At 39.9% G+C, this 22881-nt stretch overlaps 1 protein-coding gene and 2 pseudogenes across 1 annotated transcript; all 3 read left to right on the top strand.

Annotated features, from left to right (window-relative positions):
* Positions 1-4447: 4447 nt before the first annotated feature.
* On the top strand, positions 4448-7748 carry LOC103063083 (olfactory receptor 2A12-like; annotated as a pseudogene).
* Positions 7749-9320: 1572 nt separating this feature from the next.
* On the top strand, positions 9321-12891 carry LOC103063317 (olfactory receptor 2D2-like; annotated as a pseudogene).
* Positions 12892-19933: 7042 nt separating this feature from the next.
* Positions 19934-20869, top strand: LOC103063561 (olfactory receptor 2D3-like). The gene has a single exon (XM_007444707.2). The coding sequence runs from the start codon at positions 19934-19936 to the stop codon at positions 20867-20869; it is 936 nt and encodes a 311-aa protein (XP_007444769.2).
* The last annotated feature ends 2012 nt before the right edge of the window (positions 20870-22881 follow it).

Below are 22881 nucleotides of genomic sequence, written 5' to 3'. Positions count from 1 at the left end.
TAGACTAAAGTCCCTGTAATATCATAGTTAAAGCTGGAGAAGAATTGATATCATGCAAAGTAAAATTTCGCATGTGAAATGAAGTGAAATAATCAGGAGGAACAGAATCTACTGCCTACATTTCAGGAAATAAAATTAATCTGGGATATTCTTTATCGATCCATATTGACCTCAAGTGAACAATGGATATTTGTTATATTACCACAAATTGACCATAGCATCATCTATTGTAAACTTTTGCCCAGTATCAATGGTAGCTAACTAGTTATAACCCGCCCCCCTTTCCCCCATGGCACTTTTTGAAAAGAGAGAGAACACACTAGAGAATGTACAGCAAAGATATCAAACACATTTGACTCTGAGGACACCTAAAAACGTTTGTATTGTAAAATCTATGAAAGAGTATGTACTACTAATGCTACTGAAATATTGTAGAAGTTTGTCTGAATGTCTAATTTCCATGGATCTAATATTAAAATCTTCAGGATTTAGGGGAGCAAGAGAAAACACCAATACACTGTCCATTTTCTTATTCTTTGAACCATTCGGGAGATGGGTTGTCTAATGTCTTTGAGACTCATCCAAGAAAACTGTATCATGCTGCTTTGGGGCAAGAAACAAGTTGTACTTGATTTGTCATGTATTTAACCAGATATGGAGAGGCCTTTAAGTTCTCAGTTCAGGGGAAAGGTGAAGGGGAGTTTTGGGGAAAAGTCCCTTATTTAAGTCATGTTCCCAAGGAAAACCAAGCAAGAGTTAAGGCATATGCTATCAAATTAGGCAAGTAAAGTTACCCCCTCCCCATATATCGGTCTTAGAGAAAGGCCAAGGAATGCTGATAAGCTGGGAAGAGTATCAGAAGGCAAATAGAGTTCTGGAAAAGGACAGCATAAGATAAATTAAGTCTGTAGAAAGCAACTATGTTCATGAAATACTGCCTGTTTGTTTTTTCAGAACTCCATTGTCTTTCTCATTATCTCATAGTTATGCACATGACCTCATAGTTATGCCCAAATACCTCACTGGCTGCACTTAGACACATGGTGTGCTGTATCCAATCAAATACTTTGCTGTTGTCTATGCTTGCCTCAGTACCTTGTTGCTGTACCCAACACACGTATATCTTAAGTTGCACCAATAGAGGGACCATAATCCCTTCCCTCTCTAAGTCTCCAGCATTCTATATAAACCAATTTGTGCTTCAATGTGATTGTGTCCTGGCTGCTGGCCTCCTGGGAAAATCCTCGTACTGTGGGTTAGAATGAAATTATGTGACCTAAGCTGGCCAACAAAACCTCACAATCCTAGAAGATGCTTGGAAAAATTAACAGTACTAAAGGATTTCCATCTAGAACTTTAAGATGATTATATGGGACAGTCTTAATATTTGTATCAAGAACAATAATTCGGTGCTCTTGAAAAAGGATAGGATCCTTACTCTCGACTGCCTATAGACATAATAGGTAAATCTTTTAAACGAGTTGAACATCCTCAGGCAACATTCCGGGTGCCCACAAAAGGGGTAGAAATATTTTTAGGGTCATAATGTCCAGATAACATTCGGAAGCAGCTCGGACAGACACCTCCCCAATTTATTGAACTTTAGAAAGGAGGAGGAAGTGCAGCACAATATGACTTGCAAGACGCTGTTATTATACCCAATCTCAATAAAGTAATTGAGGCCTTGCAGGGGAGTTGATTTCCTGGTCTGGTCTCCCTAGAGGGGCTGGCATCATTGCAAGATTAACAGTTTCCCCGTATCTCCTTCAAGGTCATCTTCCTTAGTCTCTGCAGAAACAGACCTTTTCCTGCTGTGATCGCCATCCCTCTGAAAGGGCCCAGGCCTTGGTCATATCATTTGTAAAGTTAATCAGGACTGTGGCGACACTGCCAGTTCAATGAGCTTTGGAGTCCTGAGGGCTTTGGTGATCCTTTCATGGCTTCTATTTTAAATTGATTATATTCTGGTGCTTTTGTGGAGGTGATTGAAGTTCCTGAGATCATGCAGGATGGAAACTAAGCAAATCAATCCCCAAAAGTAAAATATAAAGTTCTTTGGATGAGGAATTATATATTGTGAAATGTAAAGCTATTAAGGATTTAATTTGTCAGCTCCTTCTTTAAACTACTTACATCTGAGAGAGATCAATTTATGGATTGGGATTCCTCTTAGCTGGTGCCTTTAATATCAGTCACATGTTAGGGGCAGGCAGACTGGATAGTAGCAAGGGGATGATTTTACAAACTTGGTAAAAACACACACGCTTACACACGCATATTCTACATTAGAAATGTAGCTTGAAACGAAGATGATAGATAGATAGATAGATAGATAGATAGATAGATAGATAGATAGATAGGTGACAAAGACCAGAAGACAGCGGTAGCGATAGATATAGCAGTGCCAAGTGACAGCAATGTCAGGAAGAAGGAACATGAGAAGCTGTAGAAGTACCAGGGCCTGAAAGAACAACTAGAGAGGATGTGGAAAATAAAGACCAAGGTGGTCCCAGTGGTGGTAGGAGCGCTCGGGGCTGTGACTCCTAGGCTGGGAGAGTGGCTCCAACAGATCCAGGAACAACATCAGAGCTTTCTGTCCAGAAGAGTGCAGTGCTAGCAACAGCTCAGATACTGCACAGAACCCTCAAACTCTCAGGCCTCTGGTAGAGGGCCCCAGATTGAGGCAGACACAGACTGCCCATAGGAGCGAGAGCGGAATTTTTTAATATATATAGGATTAAAGAGAAACTTTATCAAGTGATTCGACATAGAAGTCTACCTTTCTTTGAAAGTCCAATGGTTTATCAAATGGTTTACAAAATATCAGGTAGGCTTATGATACTCACACATCCACACACATCCACAACCACCTACTGACTCCAGAGGTAAGAATAAGGAGCCGCCTTGAGTAATCCATGGGAAAGCATCCAGGGGCCTGAGGCAGTCTCATGGGAATGATTATCTCTGAACAATCTACCTTCAACAGAACTTCTGAGGATAAACAAAAGCAAGGAAACTTTCCTATTCCCAGGGATAATATGCACAACCCATGGACTGGCTTAGGGATATGAATCTGCTCAAGAATTGTAACTAATCCCAAGACCGCTGAAGACCGTGTAAGATATTATTCTTCCATAAGAGCTTAGAAGCGTTCATTGTTCATGAACTGAGAGTTTGCTGAGCTCCGGCTAAGAGAATCTTTCATCTTTTAGTAAGAGGGGTGAGAGGGGAATTTTTTAAAATATATATAGGATGAAAGAGAAAATTTATCAAGTGATTGACATAAAAGTCTACCTTTGTTTGAAACTCCAATGACATATCAAATGGTTTACAAAATCTCAGTTTGGCTTGTGATACACATCCACACACATCGACACCCACCCACCCAGAAACATCTGTTGAGTGGCATAATTCCCAAGGACTAAAGAGATACATCCTGGTAATTTTCTTAGTCCAGGTAAAGAAATGATTTGCTGCTTCTTTCTTCTGTCATGTCTTTTCCCTCACTCTTTAAACAGTAGTATTTATTTATTCATTTATTTATTAAAATTTACACCACCCAGCTTCCACCAACTCTGAGCAGTTCACAAATAAAAACACTCAGAAACATAAAATAATACAATGGTAAAAAGAAAGAACAAAAGATAGTAAAAGGTGGTGCGAAGTGGACAACCAAAGCAAACCCCTGTGACCAAAAAGGGCTTCAGTCACACTTGCCAAAGCCTTGACCAAAAAGCCAGGTCTTCAAGGTGCTTCGAGAGACCACCTGGGAGGTCACTCCAGAGGGCAGGTGCTGCTATAGACAAGACACACTTCCAGCTCCTGAGAGATGGTATTGTTAATTGAAGGACCCTGGAATGCCCCAACCCTGCAAGATCAAATTGGCTGGGTAGATATTATAGGAGACAGGCTGCTGCATACTGGACTAATTGAAGCTTCTGGGTGGTGTTCAAGGGCAGGCCCATGTAGAGCACATTGCAGTAGTCAAGCCACAAGGTGACCAGGGCATGAGTGACTGTCTGAAGGGCCTCCCCCTGTAGAAGAGGGTGCAGCTTGTGCACCAGATGAAGCTGTGCAAAGGTCTTCCAGGCTACAGCTGGTACCTCCTCATTGAGCAGAACTGTCAATCTAGGAAGAGCCCCAGGTCGTGCTACTCTTGAATAGGGAAGTGCTACTCCATCCATGGTTAAAAGTAGAACATCCCCAGATCTGGGTGGCCCACTGAGTCGGAGTGGATTCCTCCCCCATCCACATCCACACAGCCTTCAGGCATGGAAAGGGACCCTTGATAGTTTCACTTGACTGGCTCAGGGTTGAAAGACATAATTGGGATGAAACCAAACATCAACTCTGTGGATGACCTCACCCAGCAGGTTCACGCAGATGTTAAACAGGAGGAGAGAGAGGGTTGAATTCTACAACACCCCACAAAGGAAAGGCTTAGGGAATGGGATTTCGTGCTCCCACCCTGTCCCGACCAATACTGATTAAAACTGGTAAAGTTTTGTTTTAGTCCTATTTTCAGTGCTAATTTTTGCTTCAGTGCTAATTTTTGCTTGAATTACTAAGTAGTCAAGATAAGGAGCAAAAAGCTCCTAGGAAATGGGATTTCATGCCCCCAGCCTGTCCCGACCAGTACTGACTGAAACTGGTTAAGTTTTGTTTTAGTCCTATTTCAATGGTAATTTTTGCTTAAAGTTCTTGAGTTACTAAGTAGTCAAGATAAGGAGCAAAAAGCAAGGATCAAAGTGACTGCAGTCCTCTCATTAGAACGATTACCTCCTCTGATAGAGATTCCCAGGAGAAACAGAAGGAAAGAAAGTTTTGTATTCCCTAAGAGAATATGCAGAATGCACACATTGCCTTGGTGATATGAAAATGCTCAAAATTATAATTAATCCCAAGACCTCTTCAGATCAGATATTTTTCTTCCATAAGAGCTTGGATGCTTCAGCGTTCATGAACTGAGAGGTTGCTGTGCTTCAGAAAAGAGAATCTTTTAATGCCTTTATTAAGATACCTTCTGCAACAGTTTGTGTAGATTCTTCACAAATAGGTGAAGAGACTCCCAAAGTCTCAAATGAGGGACTTCCAGACTCTCAAATAGGTGCCCAATACCTGACTTTTGCAGAAAGGAAACGGAAACCTTCCAACTTGCTGGGCACCTTAGGAGAAGCTGATGGCTCTTTCTTGATGGATCCTAGGAAAGAAGAAAGGTAATGATCTCTTCTGCCATTGGAGAAAAAAAAGATAATCTGCAGTTCTGGAAATCCCTGGTCATCTGTAATCCGGGAACTAAACATACCCAACTTTTGTTAACTTCCAATTCCAAAGAAGATAATCTGGGTGCTGAATCTGCTGAGATAATTTTTGTTATCTTCTAAAAATAATCAGGGATAATAGATCAGAGAAAGATACATAGACACTTAATGTGTGCAATATAAATAAACCCTCTCACCCCTATGGGTGGTATGTGTCTTCCTCAATCTCAATTCCTCTACCAGAGACCTGGGAGTTTGAGGGTTGTGCACAGTATCTTAGCTGTTCCGAGCACTGCACTCTTCTGGACAGAGAGCTCTGACGTTGTACCTGGGATCAGTTAGAGCCACTCTCCCAGCTTTGGAGTCACAGCCTGGAGCACTCCTACCGCCACTGGGATTACTTTGGCCTAGACTTTCTACATCCTCTCTAGTTCCTCCTTCAGACCCTGATACTTCTCCAGCTTCTTATACTCCTTCTTCCTGATGCTGCTGTCATTTCAATCTAAACTAATAGTAGTTTTCAATGTGAAGTGTTCTGAGAATAATTTTGTGACTTGAGATTTAATTTTTATTTATACCTTTTCAAAAAATTGTACAGACAATGTTGGGTATCCATCATTTGAACTCTATTGATATATTCAAATGACTTCCTTTTCCTTTATTGAGGTCTGCGATAGGGAGCAACAGATCTTGAACAATCTATAGGAAAGGAACAAAATGCCTAGAGCAATCTGATTGGAATTATGATTATTACCCCTTTCCTTTCAATAGAGATTCTGAAGATAAAGAAAAATTAATAAAGCTTCACCTTTCCTACGATAAAACACATGATCTATGGGTTATTAGAGATATCAATATACCCATGGTTACAATCAATGTCAATAGTTCTTCATATAGTGTAAGACATTATACTTCCGTGAGAGTTTAGATGCTTTCCAGGTTCATGACCTCATAGGATGCTGTGCCCCTGACAAGAGAAACTTCAATTTTTCTTTTTAATGAAGGCATATTTTGGGAGAGTTCTATGATGGTCCAAAAAAGCTTCCACATAAGTATCTTGACCCCATGAATGGCTCTTTCTTGGTGGCTGAGAAATTCTTTGGGAAGCAGGAAAGGGAAGCTCATATTCTGCAACCGTGTTTTCCTGAAGTGTATTATGCTAATGCTATGGACATGAACTTGGTGACTGCACTGTCACACTTAAGACATTTTCCACAACGGTGTGGAAGAGGCTTGACATGCCCAACTTCTAGGATCTTTTTCCAAGTTCCCGATGCAACCTGCAGCCCTGAAACCCCTGGGCATGTCCACCCAAGTGGTGACCAAACTCGAGCTGTTTGGTCTTAGGTTTTGAGTCAAGAGAAGGGGAAGCAGGGGCTGAACCTGCCATAACAGAAATGCTTACTGTTGAAATACAATTTCCAGAGCCTAGTTCGTCAATCTGACCTGAGATATTGCAACTGGCTGTGATTGGTTTGTTTTGAGCATAACTTGGTCTTCTATCAAAAATGGTGGTCCCCTTTACAGGGACTCTAATTTATGTTCCTTCTATTCAGGCAGGAGGCCAGGATAGGAGCTGAGAATGTCACCTCTGTCAAGGAGTTCATCTTGCTGGGACTCAGTAGCCAGAGAAAAATCCAGCTTCTCCTCTTTGTGGTCATTCTCATCATCTACCTGCTTACAGTTCTGGGGAACCTGCTGATCATGATCCTGGTGCAGATTGATGTTCGGCTCCATACACCCATGTACTATTTTCTCTCTCACCTTGCAGGGATAGAGATGTGTTACGTCACCAGCACCTTGCCTCTCATGTTATCCCACCTGATGGCTGGAAACGGAGCCATCTCTTTTGCACTCTGCACCATCCAGACGTACATCGCATTGACCATGGCAAGTATGGAGTCCTTGCTATTGGGTGTCATGGCCTATGACCGTTACCTTGCCATCTGCCATCCTCTAATATATGCAGTTATCATGGGCAAGAGGTGCCAGTTGCAGTTTGCATTAGCCTGCTGGGTAATTGCTCCTCTGCTTTGTGCCATCTGTATTACCTGCCTTGTCTGCCAATCTTATTGTGGTCCCAACCAGATCAACCACTTCATATGTGAAGTGCCAGTGGTGCTAAAACTTGCATGTGGTGATATAGAAATTGTGAAGTACATTTTCTTTGGTATAGGAGCATTTGTCCTTCTGCTTCCCCTTTCTGTTATTCTGACCTCCTATGGATTTATACTTCATTCTGTATCCCGTATGAAGTCAAAAGTTGGACGGCGCAAGGCTTTCTCTACGTGTGGTTCCCATTTGATTGTGGTCTCCTTGTTTTATTTCCCTGCCATCTTGATGTACATAATTCCAAAGTCAGATTCGTCTCCTGATCGTGATAAACAAATTACAATCTTCTATATTCTGATTACCCCTCTGTTCAACCCCATCATTTATACTTTGAGGAACAAGGACATCCACAGGGCAGCATCCAAGATGCTGTGAAGAGTTGCTTTGTACAAAACTAACATACAAATAAAACTTTAGAGTTTCCACCATGCTTAATTAGCTAACTGCTTAATAACCCAAACTGATGGTGTGATAGTGGCTGATTGTGAGAATTACTCCAGAATGCTTTAAAGGGAGTTTGTCAAGCCATGAGGTCAATGCAATGAATTCTGTGGATGAACTATCTCTCATCCTTTTCACATGACTCTTGTGGTAAAAAAATAAACCAAAATGCTCTAAATCTCTTTTGATCTAACTCTCTTGGAAACCCTATGTAGAATTTATAATACAATGTGTGCATACACTTGAAGCTGATTGCTATACATGCCTCATTCTCCAAATTGGGTGTGAACCCCTTGGATATGGTATTACCCATCATAGTTTCGTTTGAAATGATCTCACTGAGACTTTAGAGATATGTTTTAATATTTGAATTCATTTAAAATTATACAGTTGGCCTACAGGCTGGAGTTCACCACTGAATACCTTCCCATATAAATCTTCCAGACTAGTACGCCTCTCATTTTCTATCTATCTGTCTAACTGCAGATAGATAGATGTTGTATCTAGAGTATTGTAAAGGTCATCTCCTCGTTAACCTACCAGATTCATTTTCAGAGAAGGAATGAGGGAGAAAGTAGGGAAATTAATATAATATTGTTCACGAACAGCTGTCTACCCCTTAATGATATCCATGGATATTCAAAGAGGAAATGATGAACCTCTAACCAACATTCCACTATCATAGCTGGTGAACACGCAAAATAACACAACTGGAGAAAACCAGTTTTAGGACCATGTTTATTTTTAGAGTTCACAATTCTGTGTGGGACAATCCTTCCTGAGATTTTCCAGTTGCATTCCAAGAACAACAAGATATGGCAAAGGAAATCATACACCCACAGTGAAGAGGATCTTTTTAAAATTTTAAATAGAGATTAGAGAGCTATTTTAAGTGGGGCACACCAGTTCCTGACAGCAAGGGTTCATATCCTTGTGCCAGACCCAACCATATAGCTTTGGATCATTTTCCTCAGTGAATAAATGAAGAGGGAAAATGTTCTTGACTCCTTTGTCAAATTGGGTTCTCTTTATCTAGTTTTAGGACTTGTGTGGAGAAGAGATCACCTTTTTGGTCATATTTATGCAGAAGTGTTGAAAATTCAAAAGAGTTCACAAACTTTTAAGCAGCATTGTACCTATTCCCTGGTGTATAGTGATATCGCCAAGCGTGCAAGTTCAAATCGGCTGAGCAGATATTATAGGGGAGAAGCAGTCCCTTATGTAACCAGGCTTATGCCATCCAGGGTTTCATAGGTAGCAAGCAGCACTTGGAATGGCACCAGGAAACAAACAGGCAAACCAATGCACTTCTCAAAGCAGAGTTATTACATGGGCACACTGGGTCATGCCCATCACTGCACCATGCTGCTGCATACTGGACTAATTGAAGCTTCTTGTTGGGGTGGTCTTCAAGGGCAGGCCCATGTAGAGCACGTTGCAGTATTCAAGCCACAAGGTGACCAGGGCATGAGTGACTGTCTGAAGGGCCTCCCCCTGTAGGAGAGGATGCAACTAGTGCACCAGATGAAGCTGTGCAAAGGTCTTCCAGGCTACAGCTGGTACGTGCTCATCGAGCAGAACTGTCAATCTAGGAAGAGCCCCAGGTCGTACTATTGAATAGGAAAGTGCTACTCCATCCAAGGTTAAAAGTAGAACATCCCCAGATCTGGGTGGCCCATTGAGTCGGAGGGAATTCCTCCCCCATCCACATCCACATAGCCTTCAGGCATGGAAACAGACCCTTGGCAGCTTCACTTGACTGGCTCAGGGTTGAAAGACATAATTGGGATGATACCAAACATCAACTCTGTGGATGACCTCACCCAGCAGGTTCACATAGATGTTAAACAGGAGGGGAGAGAGGGTTGAATTCTGCAGCACCCCACAAAGGAAAGGCCTAGGGAATGGGATTTCGCACCCCCACCCTGTCCCGACCAATACTGACTGAAACTGGTTACGTTTTATCTTAGTCCAATTTCAATGGTAATTTTTGCTTAAAGTTCTTGAGTTACTAAGTAGTCAAGATAAGGAGCAAAAAGCAAGGATCAAAGTGACTGCAGTCCACTCATTAGAACGATTACCTCCTCTGATAGAGATTCCCAGGAGAAACAGAAGGAAAGAAAGTTTTGTATTCCCTAAGAGAATATGCAGAATGCACACATTGCCTTGGTGATATGAATATGCTCAAAATTATAATTAATCCCAAGACCTCTTCAGATCAGATATTTTTCTTCCATAAGAGCTTGGATGCTTCAGCATTCATGAACTGAGAGGTTGCTGTGCTTCAGAAAAGAGAATCTTTTAATGCCTTTATTAAGATACCTTCTGCAACAGTTTGTGTAGATTCTTCACCAATAGGTGAAGAGACTCCCAAAGTCTCAATGAGGGACTTCCAGACTCTCAAATAGGTGCCCAATACCTGACTTTTGCAGAAAGGAAATGGATCATCTTCCAACTTGCTGGGCACCTTAGGAGAAGCTGATGACTCTTTCTTGATGGATCCTAGGAAAGAAGAAAGGTAATGATCTCTTCTGCCATTGGAAGAAAAAAACAAAGAAGATAATCTGCAGTTCTGGAATTCCCTGGTCATCTGTAATCCGGGAACTAAACATACCCAATTTTTGTTAACTTCCAATTCCAAAGAAGATAATCTGGGTGCTGAATCTGTTGAGATAATTTTTGTTATCTTCTAAAAATAATCAGGGATAATAGATCAGAGAAAGATACATAGACACTTAATGTGTGCAATATACATAAACCCTCTCACCCCTATGGGTGGTATGTGTCTTCCTCAATCTCAATTCCTCTACCAGAGACCTGGGAGTTTGAGGGTTGTGCACAGTATCTTAGCTGTTCCGAGCACTGCACTCTTCTGGACAGAGAGCTCTGATGTTGTACCTGGGATCAGTTAGAGCCACTCTCCCAGCTTTGGAGTCACAGTCCGGAGCACTCCTACCGCCACTGGGATTACTTTGGCCTAGACTTTCCACATCCTCTCTAGTTCCTCCTTCAGACCCTGATACTTCTCCAGCTTCTCATACTCCTTCTTCCTGATGCTGCTGTCACTTTAATCTAAACTAAGAGTAGTTTTCAATGTGAAGTGTTCTGAGAATAATTTTGTGATTTGTGATTTAATTTTTACTTACAATTTTTTAAAAACTGTACAGACAATGTTGTGTATCCATCATTATAACTCTACTGATATATTCAAATGACTTCCTTTTCCTTTACTGAGGTCTGCGATAGGGAGCAACAGATCTTGAACAATCTATAGGAAAGGAACAAAATGTCTAGAGCAATCTGATTGGAATTATGAGCGATTACCAATTTCCTTTCAATAGAGATTCTGAAGATAAAGAAAAATCAACAAAGCTTCACCCCTCCTATGATAACAGAGATGAGCTATGGTTTACTTTAGAGATATGAATATAGCCAAAGTTATAATTAATGCCAATAGTTCTTCAGATAGTGTAAGACATTATTTTTCCACGAGAGTTCAGATACTTTCCAGGTTCATGAACTGGTAAGATGCTGTTCCCCTGACAAGAAAAGGTTTAGTTTTTCTTTTTTATGAAGGCATATTTTGGGAGAGTTCTATGATGGTCCAAAAAAGCTTCCACATAAGTATCTTGACCCCTCAATAGGAGCTGAGAGCATGAAAGGCTCTTTCTTGGTGGCTGAGAAATTCTTTGGGAAGCAGGAAAGGGAAGCTCATATTCTGCAACCTTGTTTTCCTGAAGTGTATTATGCTAATGCTATGGACATGAACTTGGTGACTGCACTGTCACATTTAAGACATTTTCCACAACGGTGTGGAAGAGGCTTGACATGCCCAACTTCAAGGATCTTTTTCCAAGTTCTCAATGCAACCTGCAGCCCTGAAACCCCTGGTCATGTCCACCCAAGTGGTGACCAAACTCGAGCTGTTTGGTCTTAGGTTTTGAGTCAAGAGAAGGGGAAGCAGGGGCTGAACCTGCCATAACAGAAATGCTTACTGTTGAAATACAATTTCCAGAGCCTAGTTCGTCAATCTGACCTGAGATATTGCAACTGGCTGTGATTGGTTTGTTCTGAGCATAACTTGGTCTTCTGTCAAAAATGGTGGTCCCCTTTCCAGAGAGTCTAATTTATGTTCCTTCTATTCAGGCAGGAGGCCAGGATAGGAGCTGAGAATGTCACCTCTGTCAAGGAGTTTATCTTGCTGGGACTCAGCAGCCAGAGAAAAATCCAGCTTCTCCTCTTTGTGGTCATTCTCATCATCTACCTGCTTACAGTTCTGGGGAACCTGCTGATCATGATCCTGGTGCAGATTGATGTTCGGCTCCATACACCCATGTACTATTTTCTCTCTCACCTTGCAGGGATAGAGATGTGTTACGTCACCAGCACCTTGCCTCTCATGTTATCCCACCTGATGGCTGGAAACGGAGCCATCTCTTTTGCACTCTGCACCATCCAGACGTACATCGCATTGACCATGGGAAGTACAGAGTCCTTGCTATTGGGTGTCATGGCCTATGACCGTTACCTTGCCATTTGCCGTCCCCTAATATATGCTGTTATCATGGGCAAGGGGTGCCAGTTGCAGTTTGCTTTAGCCTGCTGGGTAATTGCTCCTCTGCTTTGTGCCATCTGTATTACCTGCCTTGTCTGCCAATCTTATTGTGGTCCCAACCAGATCAACCACTTCATATGTGAAGTGCCAGTGGTGCTAAAACTTGCATGTGGTGATACACAAATTGCTGAGGACATTATTTTTGGTATAGGAGCATTTGTCCTTCTGCTTCCCCTTTCTGTTATTCTGACCTCCTATGGATTTATACTTTATTCCGTATCCCATATGAAGTCAAATGTTGGACGGCGCAAGGCTTTCTCTACGTGTGGTTCCCATTTGATTGTGGTCTCCTTGTTTTATGGCTCTGCCATCTTGATGTACATGATTCCAAAGTCAGATTCATCTCCTGATCGTGATAAGCAAATTGCAATCTTCTATGTTCTGATTACCCCTCTGTTCAACCCCATCATTTATACTTTGAGGAACAAGGACATCCACAGGGCAGCATCCAAGATGTTGTGAAGAGTTGCTTTGTACCAGTCAAACGAACTTTAGAGTTTCCACCATGCTTAATTAGCTAACTGCTTAATAACCCAAACTGATGGTGTGAAAGTAGATGATCATGAGTATTACTCCATAATACATTTAAGGTGAGTTTCTCTAACCATGAAGTCAACTCAACGAATTCTATGGGTGAACTATTTCTCATCCTTTTCACATGACTCTTGTGGTAAAAAAATAAAGAAAATGCTCTAAATCTCTTTTGATCTAACTCTCTTGGAAACCCTATGTAGAATTTATAATATGATGTGTGCATACACTTGAAGCTGATTGCTATACATGCCTCATTCTCTGAATTGGGTGTGAACCCCTTGGATATGGTATTACCATCTTAGTTTCTTTTGAAATGATCTCACTGAGACTTTAGAGATATGTTTTAATATTTGAATTCATTTAAAATTATACAGTTGGCCTACAGGCTGGAGTTCACCACTGAATACCTTCCCATATAAATCTTCCAGACTAGTACGCCTCTCATTTTCTATCTATCTGTCTAACTGCAGATAGATAGATGTTGTATCTAGAGTATTGTAAAGGTCACCTCCTCGTTAACCTACCAGATTCATTTTCAGAGAAGGAATGAGGGAGAAAGTAGGGAAATTAATATAATATTGTTCAAGAACAGCTGTCTACCCCTTAATGATATCCATGGATATTCAAAGAGGAAATGATGAACCTCTAACCAACATTCCACTATCATAGCTGGTGAACACGCAAAATAACACAACTGGAGAAAACCAGTTTTAGGACCATGTTTATTTTTAGAGTTCACAATTCTGTGTGGGACAATCCTTCCTGAGATTTTCCAGTTGCATTCCAAGAACAACAAGATATGGCAAAGGAAATCATACACCCACAGTGAAGAGGATCTTTTTAAAATTTTAAATAGAGATTAGAGAGCTATTTTAAGTGGGGCACACCAGTTCCTGACAGCAAGGGTTCATATCCTTGTGCCAGACCCAACCATATAGCTTTGGATCATTTTCCTCAGTGAATAAATGAAGAGGGAAAATGTTCTTGACTCCTTTGTCAAATTGGGTTCTCTTTATCTAGTTTTAGGACTTGTGTGGAGAAGAGATCATGTTTTGGTCATATTTATGCAGAAGTGTTGAAAATTCAAAAGAGTTCACAAACTTTTAAGCACCATTGTACCTATTCTTTGGTGTGTAGTGATATTGTAGTATCACCACAGTAGTTCTTTGAACTAGCAACATAATCAGAATGAGCACCTGTTCCAGTGTTAGCTTGAAATAGAACCCCAAGATATTTAAACATTTCATCTTGTTCTGAATTATGGCTGTTAATGGTCCATCTAAAGTTTTTAAGTTTCCTTGAAAAAAAGAACTCTTAAATACTTAGCTGCACTAAAATACATCCTTGTAGAAGTTTCTAAAGTTTTTATAGGAGTATCCAAAATTTATATCAACCATATTTTGCTGGTCTGGAAAAAAATATGTAAGTAGTATCTTAACTCTGGACTTACTATGTACAACAGAGAATTTTTTAAAACTATTTGAACAGCTTCAAATAGTATTTCAAGTACCTTCATATACTACATAGCATTAAACTAAACTAAACTAATCTAATCTAAACTAAACTAAACATTAAAATGATACCACTTTTTTGGGATGGAATTTGAAAAATATTGGGCCACATTTCTGAACGTTGACAGCTGAAACCATAAAGACTCAGGAAGATTGTAATACCAGATATTTTAAACCAACTTTGAGTGTTGAAAGAGTGGGATAGATCTTCACATTACTATCCCTAAGAGCATTAGTTTAATCTATTAAGTAGAAAGTTGTGTTGTGTTTGACCTATGGCTTGGATCCATGTCACCATGGCAGCTAGGAAGTGAAAGCTTTTGAGAGATGAAGAAGCAAAAGGTGGGATGCACCACCTCCATCCTGGCTCCACCATAGGTAATCTACAAGTACAAAGTTATTTCTATACTAAATCCTATCCTGAAACCTGATGAAACACATCTAGATAATCCACTTCTTCTCGCATCTTCTGCATTGCTGTCCAATCACCTTCTTAATAACCTTTCCTAGGAAAGGAACATTAGAGATGGGTGGTAATTATTTAAAACTGTTGGGTCCAAGGATGACTGCTTGAGGAGGGGGCATACCACTGCATCTTTCAAGGCTGGAAGCACCACCACCCCCTTCAAAGAGGCTGACGCCACAGCATGGACCCAACCACAGGTCACCTTCTTGGCTGCTTTCACAACCCAAAAGGGGCCTATATATAGCACACAGGTGCACTGTTAGCACTGAGTTAACAGTTCAGAAAACCCTGCCTGCTTCCTCAGGAATCACCAGTTCAAATTTATCCCAGTTTAGTTATCAGTCACATTTTATAGACATTTAGGTTGTGGTTAGTAGCAAAATAAAGTCCAAAACTAGAAAGCCACATGGATACATAGTCTTTTGCTCAGCAGTGGTTCATCCTGTAAGAAAGAAAAAAATCTTGATAGACTAAAATAAGCAGACACATTATAAGAAGAGTTGGTATGAAAGGCTACATCTCTTTCCTGTTGAAGAAGATTGCCATACAAATAGTTTACAAAAGCTTACAAAGGTTTCTCTCTCTCTCTCTTGATCTCCCTCCCTCACACACTTATAACCTATTTCCTGGAGAGGCCTCATCCATGTCATTTTTAGCATCAGTTCAGAAATGCCTTTCCAATGCCTTCTTAGATTTTGTTTTACCAGTCTCTCTGCCTCTGCCTCTGCCTCTGTCTCTGTCTCTATCTCACTCTTCCTCCTTCCTTCCAGTAGTTTTTCAGTGTCAAATGTTCAAATATTTGTGTGCCTCTCAATTTATTTGCTACATATATATATTTGAAAAAAGATATAACAAACACAAACTGTTGGCTATTCTTTCTTTTCACCTTTGCTGATATGTTCATAACGTCCTTTCTTTTAGTGAATACTTGAAGTACCCATGAGATGAAGATAGAGAACGAGACATCTTTAACAATTTATTGGAAAGAACCACAGGGATGGGAGTAATCTCATTGGAATTATTATCATGGAATCTTGACATCTTCCACAGACTATGAGAGAGGAGGCCAGAATGCTATCCTCTTAAGCCCTGGGATTCTTTCATAGATGAACTAACCCTTAGGAAGCTGGAAAACATGGTTGGTTGAGCAGGAGTCAAGGTGACTGAAAAGATGAAACTTAGTACTGGTAGAAAGGGGATTTAAAGAACTCCATAAAAGATTGCAGATAAAAGTCATCAGATCCAGAGAACCAATACCAAGAAGAATTTAAATCTAAATATTTCCTAATTTCATCACAGAGTAATCCAAAAAGCTTCTGCCACAAAGATCTTCCTCCAAATTAAGGACATGGCATGGTAGTTCCCCCCCCCCAACATACATATCTAGCTCCTCCAGTGATATTCCATTATTATGGTCCTTTGAACATATTCCATTAAAATTTCAAATTATTTCTCAACATTATGTACTAAGTTGTTGGTTGTTGTAACTAGAACCATGAGGAGATCCTTCCTGGTGGGTGAGGAAGATCTTGGAGACACCCAAAGGTAAGATTCCACTGGCCATTTGGAATTTAATTTATGGGGGATCCTTTTTTAAAGGATGAAATATTTTGACTCGGTAGAATTATCTTAAAATTGATAAATGCAAACAAAGGCATATGCTAAGGCAAAACACACAAATTGCTTTCCCTTTTTAATCTCAGGATGTACCTAGAATGATTGCTATTTTCTTAGCTTCTCTTGGTATTGATAATTTGTCTAGGATTCATATTCAAGCAATCTTTAATGAATATAACCTTTCAGTAGTTCCGCCTTCTGGTTTCTTTCATTCTGGGGTTCAGCCTAAGTTAATTAGTCTGTCTGTGGAATTATTCTAGGATTATTGTTTCTATAAATCATGAAATACTGAATCAGTGCTAATTCTTAACCAGTCAACATCTATTTCTTTGGAGATTGCAAAGGTTTAGTTAAAAGCAGATTAGAACTAAGGGAAAATGTTATTATAACTCATTCAGAAATGATTCGATTGCCCAAGTAGTAGATCTCTCTCTCTCTCTTTTCAATCATCTACAGTATCTATCTATCTATCTATCTATCTATCTATCTATCTATCTATCTATCTATCTATCTATCATCTATCTATCTATCTATCTATCTATCTATCATTATTATCATCATCATCTATCTATCTATCATCATATCATCTGTCATCTATCTATCATATCTATCATCTATCATGATATGAGACAAATCATACCTATACAGACAGTCCTCTACTTACGAACGGGTTACATTCCAAGAGGCTATTTGTAAGTCCATTTTGTTTGTAAGTCCAACTAAATATAAAAAACATGCCTCCCAACGTGTGATGGTGCTGCCAACTGTATCTATCCAGTGCACCGTAAACTAACCCTTTCCTGCCTTCTCCTGGCTTCTAGGTTGGAGTTGCAGACAGGCTTGTTCACATTGGTGAAAGTTTGTAACTTGAAAGTTTGTAAGTAGAAGACAGTCTGTACACTATTTTGGCTTGTCCAGCTTATACACATGAGAGAAAACATGGTCTTCACTGGGCTAGTCACTCTGTCTCTCAGCCCAACCTACCTCACAGGGTTGTTGTGAGGAAAAATAGGAGAATGGAGCACTATGTATGATACCTTCAGCTCCTATACAAAAAAGGCAGGATAAATAATTAAAGATATCAAGTGCTATGGATTTTTCAGGCACGGAGTTCATACAATTCTGGAAGTAAAATCTATATCTGATTTGCAGCAATGGGTTTTTAATATGCATTGCTTCTCAGCGTTCAAATTAGGTTTTTTGGTTTTTACAAAGGGTCAAGGAAGATTTCAAGCACTCTGGTCAAAATTTTTGGAGTTCTGTTTTCACAATAATTTTCCACCAGCCCCCTTCCCCTTCCTTTCCCCCTTTTTTAAAAAATGATTTATTGTGCTAATTAATTTTAAGTTACCTTATGTCATTACAACTGTTGTACTGTGTGTAGTTAGACTTCCATTTCATGAATTAGCTTAGCAAAATCAAGGTAAATAAATAAAAGTGCCCCGATGAGGCTGGGCCAATCTTCCAAAGATTGTTTGATGAAGATTAAATTGAAGCAGCTTCCAGGAGCTATTTTACAAAAAGCACGACACTTTGGAGAGGGAGACAAAGCAATCATGGTTCCCCCCCGCTTTGATTCTGCTTCACTGCCCTTTTAAGCACTGCACCACATTGGGGCATCGTCTGTGTGGGTGAGTGCCATGGAGAACGTTGAGAAGAGTTCCAAGTTAATGCCCACCTCTTTGTCCCCTTCGGTAACCTCTGCCAAGGTCACTCAGCCTTCTCCATTCATCATTTGCCAAAGCTTGAAGAGACCCACTTGCCTGCTTATTGATTCATTTATTTATTTGATTTATATAGCCACCCATCTCAAACACATGAATCTGGGTGGCTTACAGCCATGAAAAACAATATAAAAACAACATACAATATATTAAAAAAAACATATAAAATGTAACACAATCCACAACTGAGGTATTAAAAGCCACCCCTAACAATCGACATCACCCCTGTACACGGTCTACCACACACCTAGATCCCCAAGCCACCCCCTCCCCGCTCCCCAAGACAGAAAAAGCAAGAACATGGATTTCAGGAAGGGATCTTTAAAGCTATAGACACAGACTGTTGACAATTGTTAAAAGGAATTTCTCAGACTCATTTATAGTGAGTTCGCTGAAAGGGAGTCTGTTAAAAACATTATTCTCACATCTCTCAGCAACTGGATTGAGATCTCAATCACAACTTCATCCTCCACTTGCCCACCATTTTTCACACTTGGGGTCTTTGTAAATGAAAGGTAGGGAGACTGTGTGTGTGTGTGTGTGTGATATGCTTCCAGAAATATACTATCTATTTGCTTCAACAGGGGGAACCAGCATCACCTCCTCAGGTTAAAGTCCTTTGATGATGGGAATCTAAGTCACCTTATGGAAGCCTATCAAATAAAGTACCACTCTGTTTATTGGTCAGTTCAGTTCTTGGAATAGTTTATTATATTAAACACATTAACAGGAAAACACATTCATAAAACCATATTAACCATATAGCATAATATCAACATTAATGTCAGAAAGATAGGATAAAGAAATCATAAATAGATCAACTTCCCCAAATTTGATCAAATTGTTGGAAAGTCTTGTTCCTTGCCTTTTTCTGGAAAAAAAGTTCAAAGGCTAAGAAAAAACACAAATCAATAATCCATTGGCAAAGATCAGTTTCTCTTTCAAGACTGTATGGTGATTCTTTGGGTCATTCCCCATGCCAAAAAGTCCTTGACATTTGTATAAAATCCAAACTTTGGGGCTTGGGCAAAAAGGAACTCAAATGCCTTTAATCTACAACCATCAGTCTAAAGTTAATTTAACAATCTTGTCATTTCAATCCAAACCATTAAAAAAGGACAAACTGGACTTGGATTTACACATCTGAATTGCACTGATCACTGCAAGGTGATGATATTCATTCAACATTCACTGAATTATTGACCATTGAAGAAAATTATCATTTGAGATTATCCCTGGATAAAGGATGAAATACCTTTCCACAAAGCTATAAAGGTGTAGAAACTGAGGCTCAAAGTTCTTGGATCATATGCCTAGTGGTCTTCTGACAGATTTAAAAAACTAAAAAATAGAAAATATTTAATGCCACCATTTTCAATATTTACAGGTAACAACATATTGGAAAATCCAAGACCTAGTGCCTCAACTGACATCTGAGATGTTGCAGTTTGTAGTGATGATGAGTTTCTTTTGGATATACTCTGGAACTTTCTTTCTTTCTTTCTTTCTTTCTTTCTTTCTTTCTTTCTTTCTTTCTTTCTTTCTTTCTTTCTTTCTTTCTTTCATTCATTTATTTATTTATGGGTGGTCTCATTTCCAGGAAATTTCATGATCTTTCACTAATTTCCTTTCACCTCAGGCAAGATGCTAAGATGGTAAGTGAGAACTTCACCTCTGTCAAAGAGTTCATCTTACTGGGGCTCACCAGCCACCGAAGAATGCAGCTTCTGCTCTTTGGAGTCATCCTCATGATCTACTTGCTTACAGTTTTGGGGAACCTGCTGATCATCATCCTGGTGCAGGTTGATTCCCGACTCCACACTCCCATGTACTTTTTCCTCAGCAACCTTGCAGTCATGGAAATTGGCTATGTTACTAGCACTTTGCCCCAAATGTTAGCTCAACTTTTGACTGGAAATGGAGCCATATCCTTAGCATGTTGTGTGATGGAGAGTTATATTGCATTGACCATGGGTAGTACAGAATGTTTGCTGCTGGGAGTCATGGCTTATGACCGCTACTTAGCCATCTGCCATCCCCTGATATATGCCTCTTCCATGGACAGGATGCACCAGCTACTGCTTGCCACGTCCTGTTGGACCATAGGCTGTCTCTTCTCAGTTGTGTATGTTGCTTTCATCTTTCATCATCCATTCTGTGGCCCCTCCATTAACCACTTCATCTGTGAACTGCCTGTTGTGCTAAAACTTGCATGTGATGACACAAAAATAACCAAATCTGTTGTTTTTGGTTTATCAGCATTTATTGTTCTGGTTCCCCTTTCAGTCATCTTGTCTTCCTATGGCTTAATTCTATATTCCATTTTAGACTTGAGGTCAACTACTGGATGGCGTAAAGCTTTCTTCACATGTGGCTCCCACCTCATAGTGGTCACCTTATTCTATGGTACCATCATCTCTATGTACATCATCCCCCATTCAGACACAGGTCAAGATCATGATAAGCAAATTGCAGTCTTTTATGTTGTGGTGACACCCCTTCTGAACCCCATCATTTATACCCTGCGAAACAAGGAAGTCCATAAGGCAGCACTCAAAATGTTGAGGGACTTTGGTTTTAAAGCATGAGTGTTCCCATCTTGCTGAAAAGATTTTTTAGGATGGGGTGGGGTTGTTCATTTAACTCTAAGATGCTTTGTTTTTGTTTTACTGTGGTCTATGCATATTATATTGAGAGAAATTATTGGTGACTTTAGGTATGGTAGAAGATATTGAGAATGTTGAGGAGGAAATATAATGGAAGAAAAAGTCATATTCTCCAAATCTCAATTCTAAGAGAAAAAAAAATTTTTTTCCTTTTTCTTTTTGATATCCAGATTAAAATAAGGAGGTTCAGTCATGAAACTCTACAGAAAGCAACTTTGGCCTATTTGTATTTATATATCAAATTTGTCACCACCCACCTCGTTAAAAAGTGACTCTGGGTGGTTTACAAAGTAGTTATTTAATAATTATCTTATATTCAGCTAGGTCTCTGTTTCCAGAAGTTGCGAGGCATTCGGTTAACAGGCTTCCCACACAAAGACCCCTTTCAAGTGTCACAAGAACACCATGCTAGAGAATTGCTAAGGATCTTCTCCTGATAGTCCATTGAATTTTCAGATTCTTTCTCACTGTTTTGCCCTGGGAAGCCAGCTAATATCTTAACACGAGCTGGCAGGGTGAGGTGGTCTTTCTTGATGACTAAAGAACCTTTTGGAGAGACAGAAAGGCAAAACATTCTGCCATTTGGAAGTCAATTGATAGAGGATGGTGTCTGACTTTTTACGAAAGGAGAAATGTATTGACCTTTTCAAGTTCCTCTGGTTTTGATAAAAAACAATGAAGTGATTGATTCTTGCCTTTCATCTTTTGGGAGCCCTTGAAGATACCCCAAGCTGAAGTTCACTGGTACCTTTGAAAGAACTAAGCATTGTGGTCAAAAGCCTTAATGAGTGCTGCTAAACCTCTGATGCTGTAGGCAGCTATGTGCTTATCTGTCCACAATGGTGGTTAGTGGGTACAGTCTTGGCCTGCTATGGCAAAATTGGCAAGAAGGTGCCATTCCACTTAGCTGAGTGGGATAAAATTTGTGGTATACCAAATTTGTGGTCTTGTGTTTTGATGCAGGACTTCTACTCGGGCTTGTCTTGGTAAGACAGATCAAGTTTTGCTGTGGTGACAAACATGTGTTTGCATTTCCAACAGAGTACAAAACATCCATTGTATAATCCAGATATTATGTGTTATCTTTTGCATGATTAATGATATCTCTGCAGTGAATGCCCAGAAATTCAAGCTTCTGGCTTATATAGCTAAAGAATGAGAAGCCCAAGATTATCTCTCATTCTGCAGTGTTTGAAGTGATCTGTAAGAATTAAATAGCTTTAAACTTGCCACTGTTTTTTTCAACTGCAGCATTAAAGACCTAGAAACTGTTACTGAATCTTTTCTTTTTAACCAGACAAATGTGAAGTATTTTCTCTTAGGAGGTGGGAGAAGGAGTAATAAAAAAAAAAAACACTAACCTCTTTAGGAAACAGACATTCTAGTTGTGTTGGCTTTGGGACAACCAGATTTTCCAAATAACACTCAGTGGTGCTTTATGGAAAGTCAGTGACCTTAGATCTGGAATATCTGGAGGGCACTAAATTTGAGACATTTTCTCAAGAAGAAATGTCTTGCTCTTTCCTTAGCATTAGATATTGTCACACTAGCTTTCTTAATAACAAGAGATCTTGATAACTAGTTATTTTAGTGTGTCTTGATCCAAACTTTCATTTCGAGGGGATGAAGAGTGCCTGGGAAGGTGTTGGCAACATTCTGATTGCAAGGGTGCAAATGGTGAGAATGGAAACATTTGTAAAGGGCAGTGTAGCTTTCTGCCAGGGAGGGGGTGGGAAGACACAGTAGGTCAATGAATGGGTGCTGAATGAATCTGCACTGAATATAAAAGTGAGTGACCAATATTAAAGATGCAGGTTGTTGTACTTTGGTTATATAGACAGAATGAGTGAGGAGAAAAATGAAGAGGAAATAGGGAGAGGAAGACCAGGAAAATCACTGGATTGAGTTGATGAGGTCCAAAAAAAGGAAATGTT

The sequence above is a fragment of the Python bivittatus genome, unplaced genomic scaffold (assembly GCF_059951505.1).
Source record: "Python bivittatus isolate LINGU-HERP-01145 unplaced genomic scaffold, Pbiv_v1 ctg000430_np1212, whole genome shotgun sequence".
NCBI classification, from domain to species: Eukaryota; Metazoa; Chordata; class Lepidosauria; order Squamata; family Pythonidae; genus Python; species Python bivittatus.
The sequence above is the reverse complement of the archived record's forward strand: the minus strand, read 5'-3'. Positions and strand labels throughout refer to the sequence as shown.

What these genes read in the sequence shown, in the direction of transcription:
- LOC103063561 (XM_007444707.2), top strand. Translation starts at nt 19,934, where the DNA reads ATGGTAAGTGAGAACTTCACCTCTGTCAAAGAGTTCATCTTACTGGGG.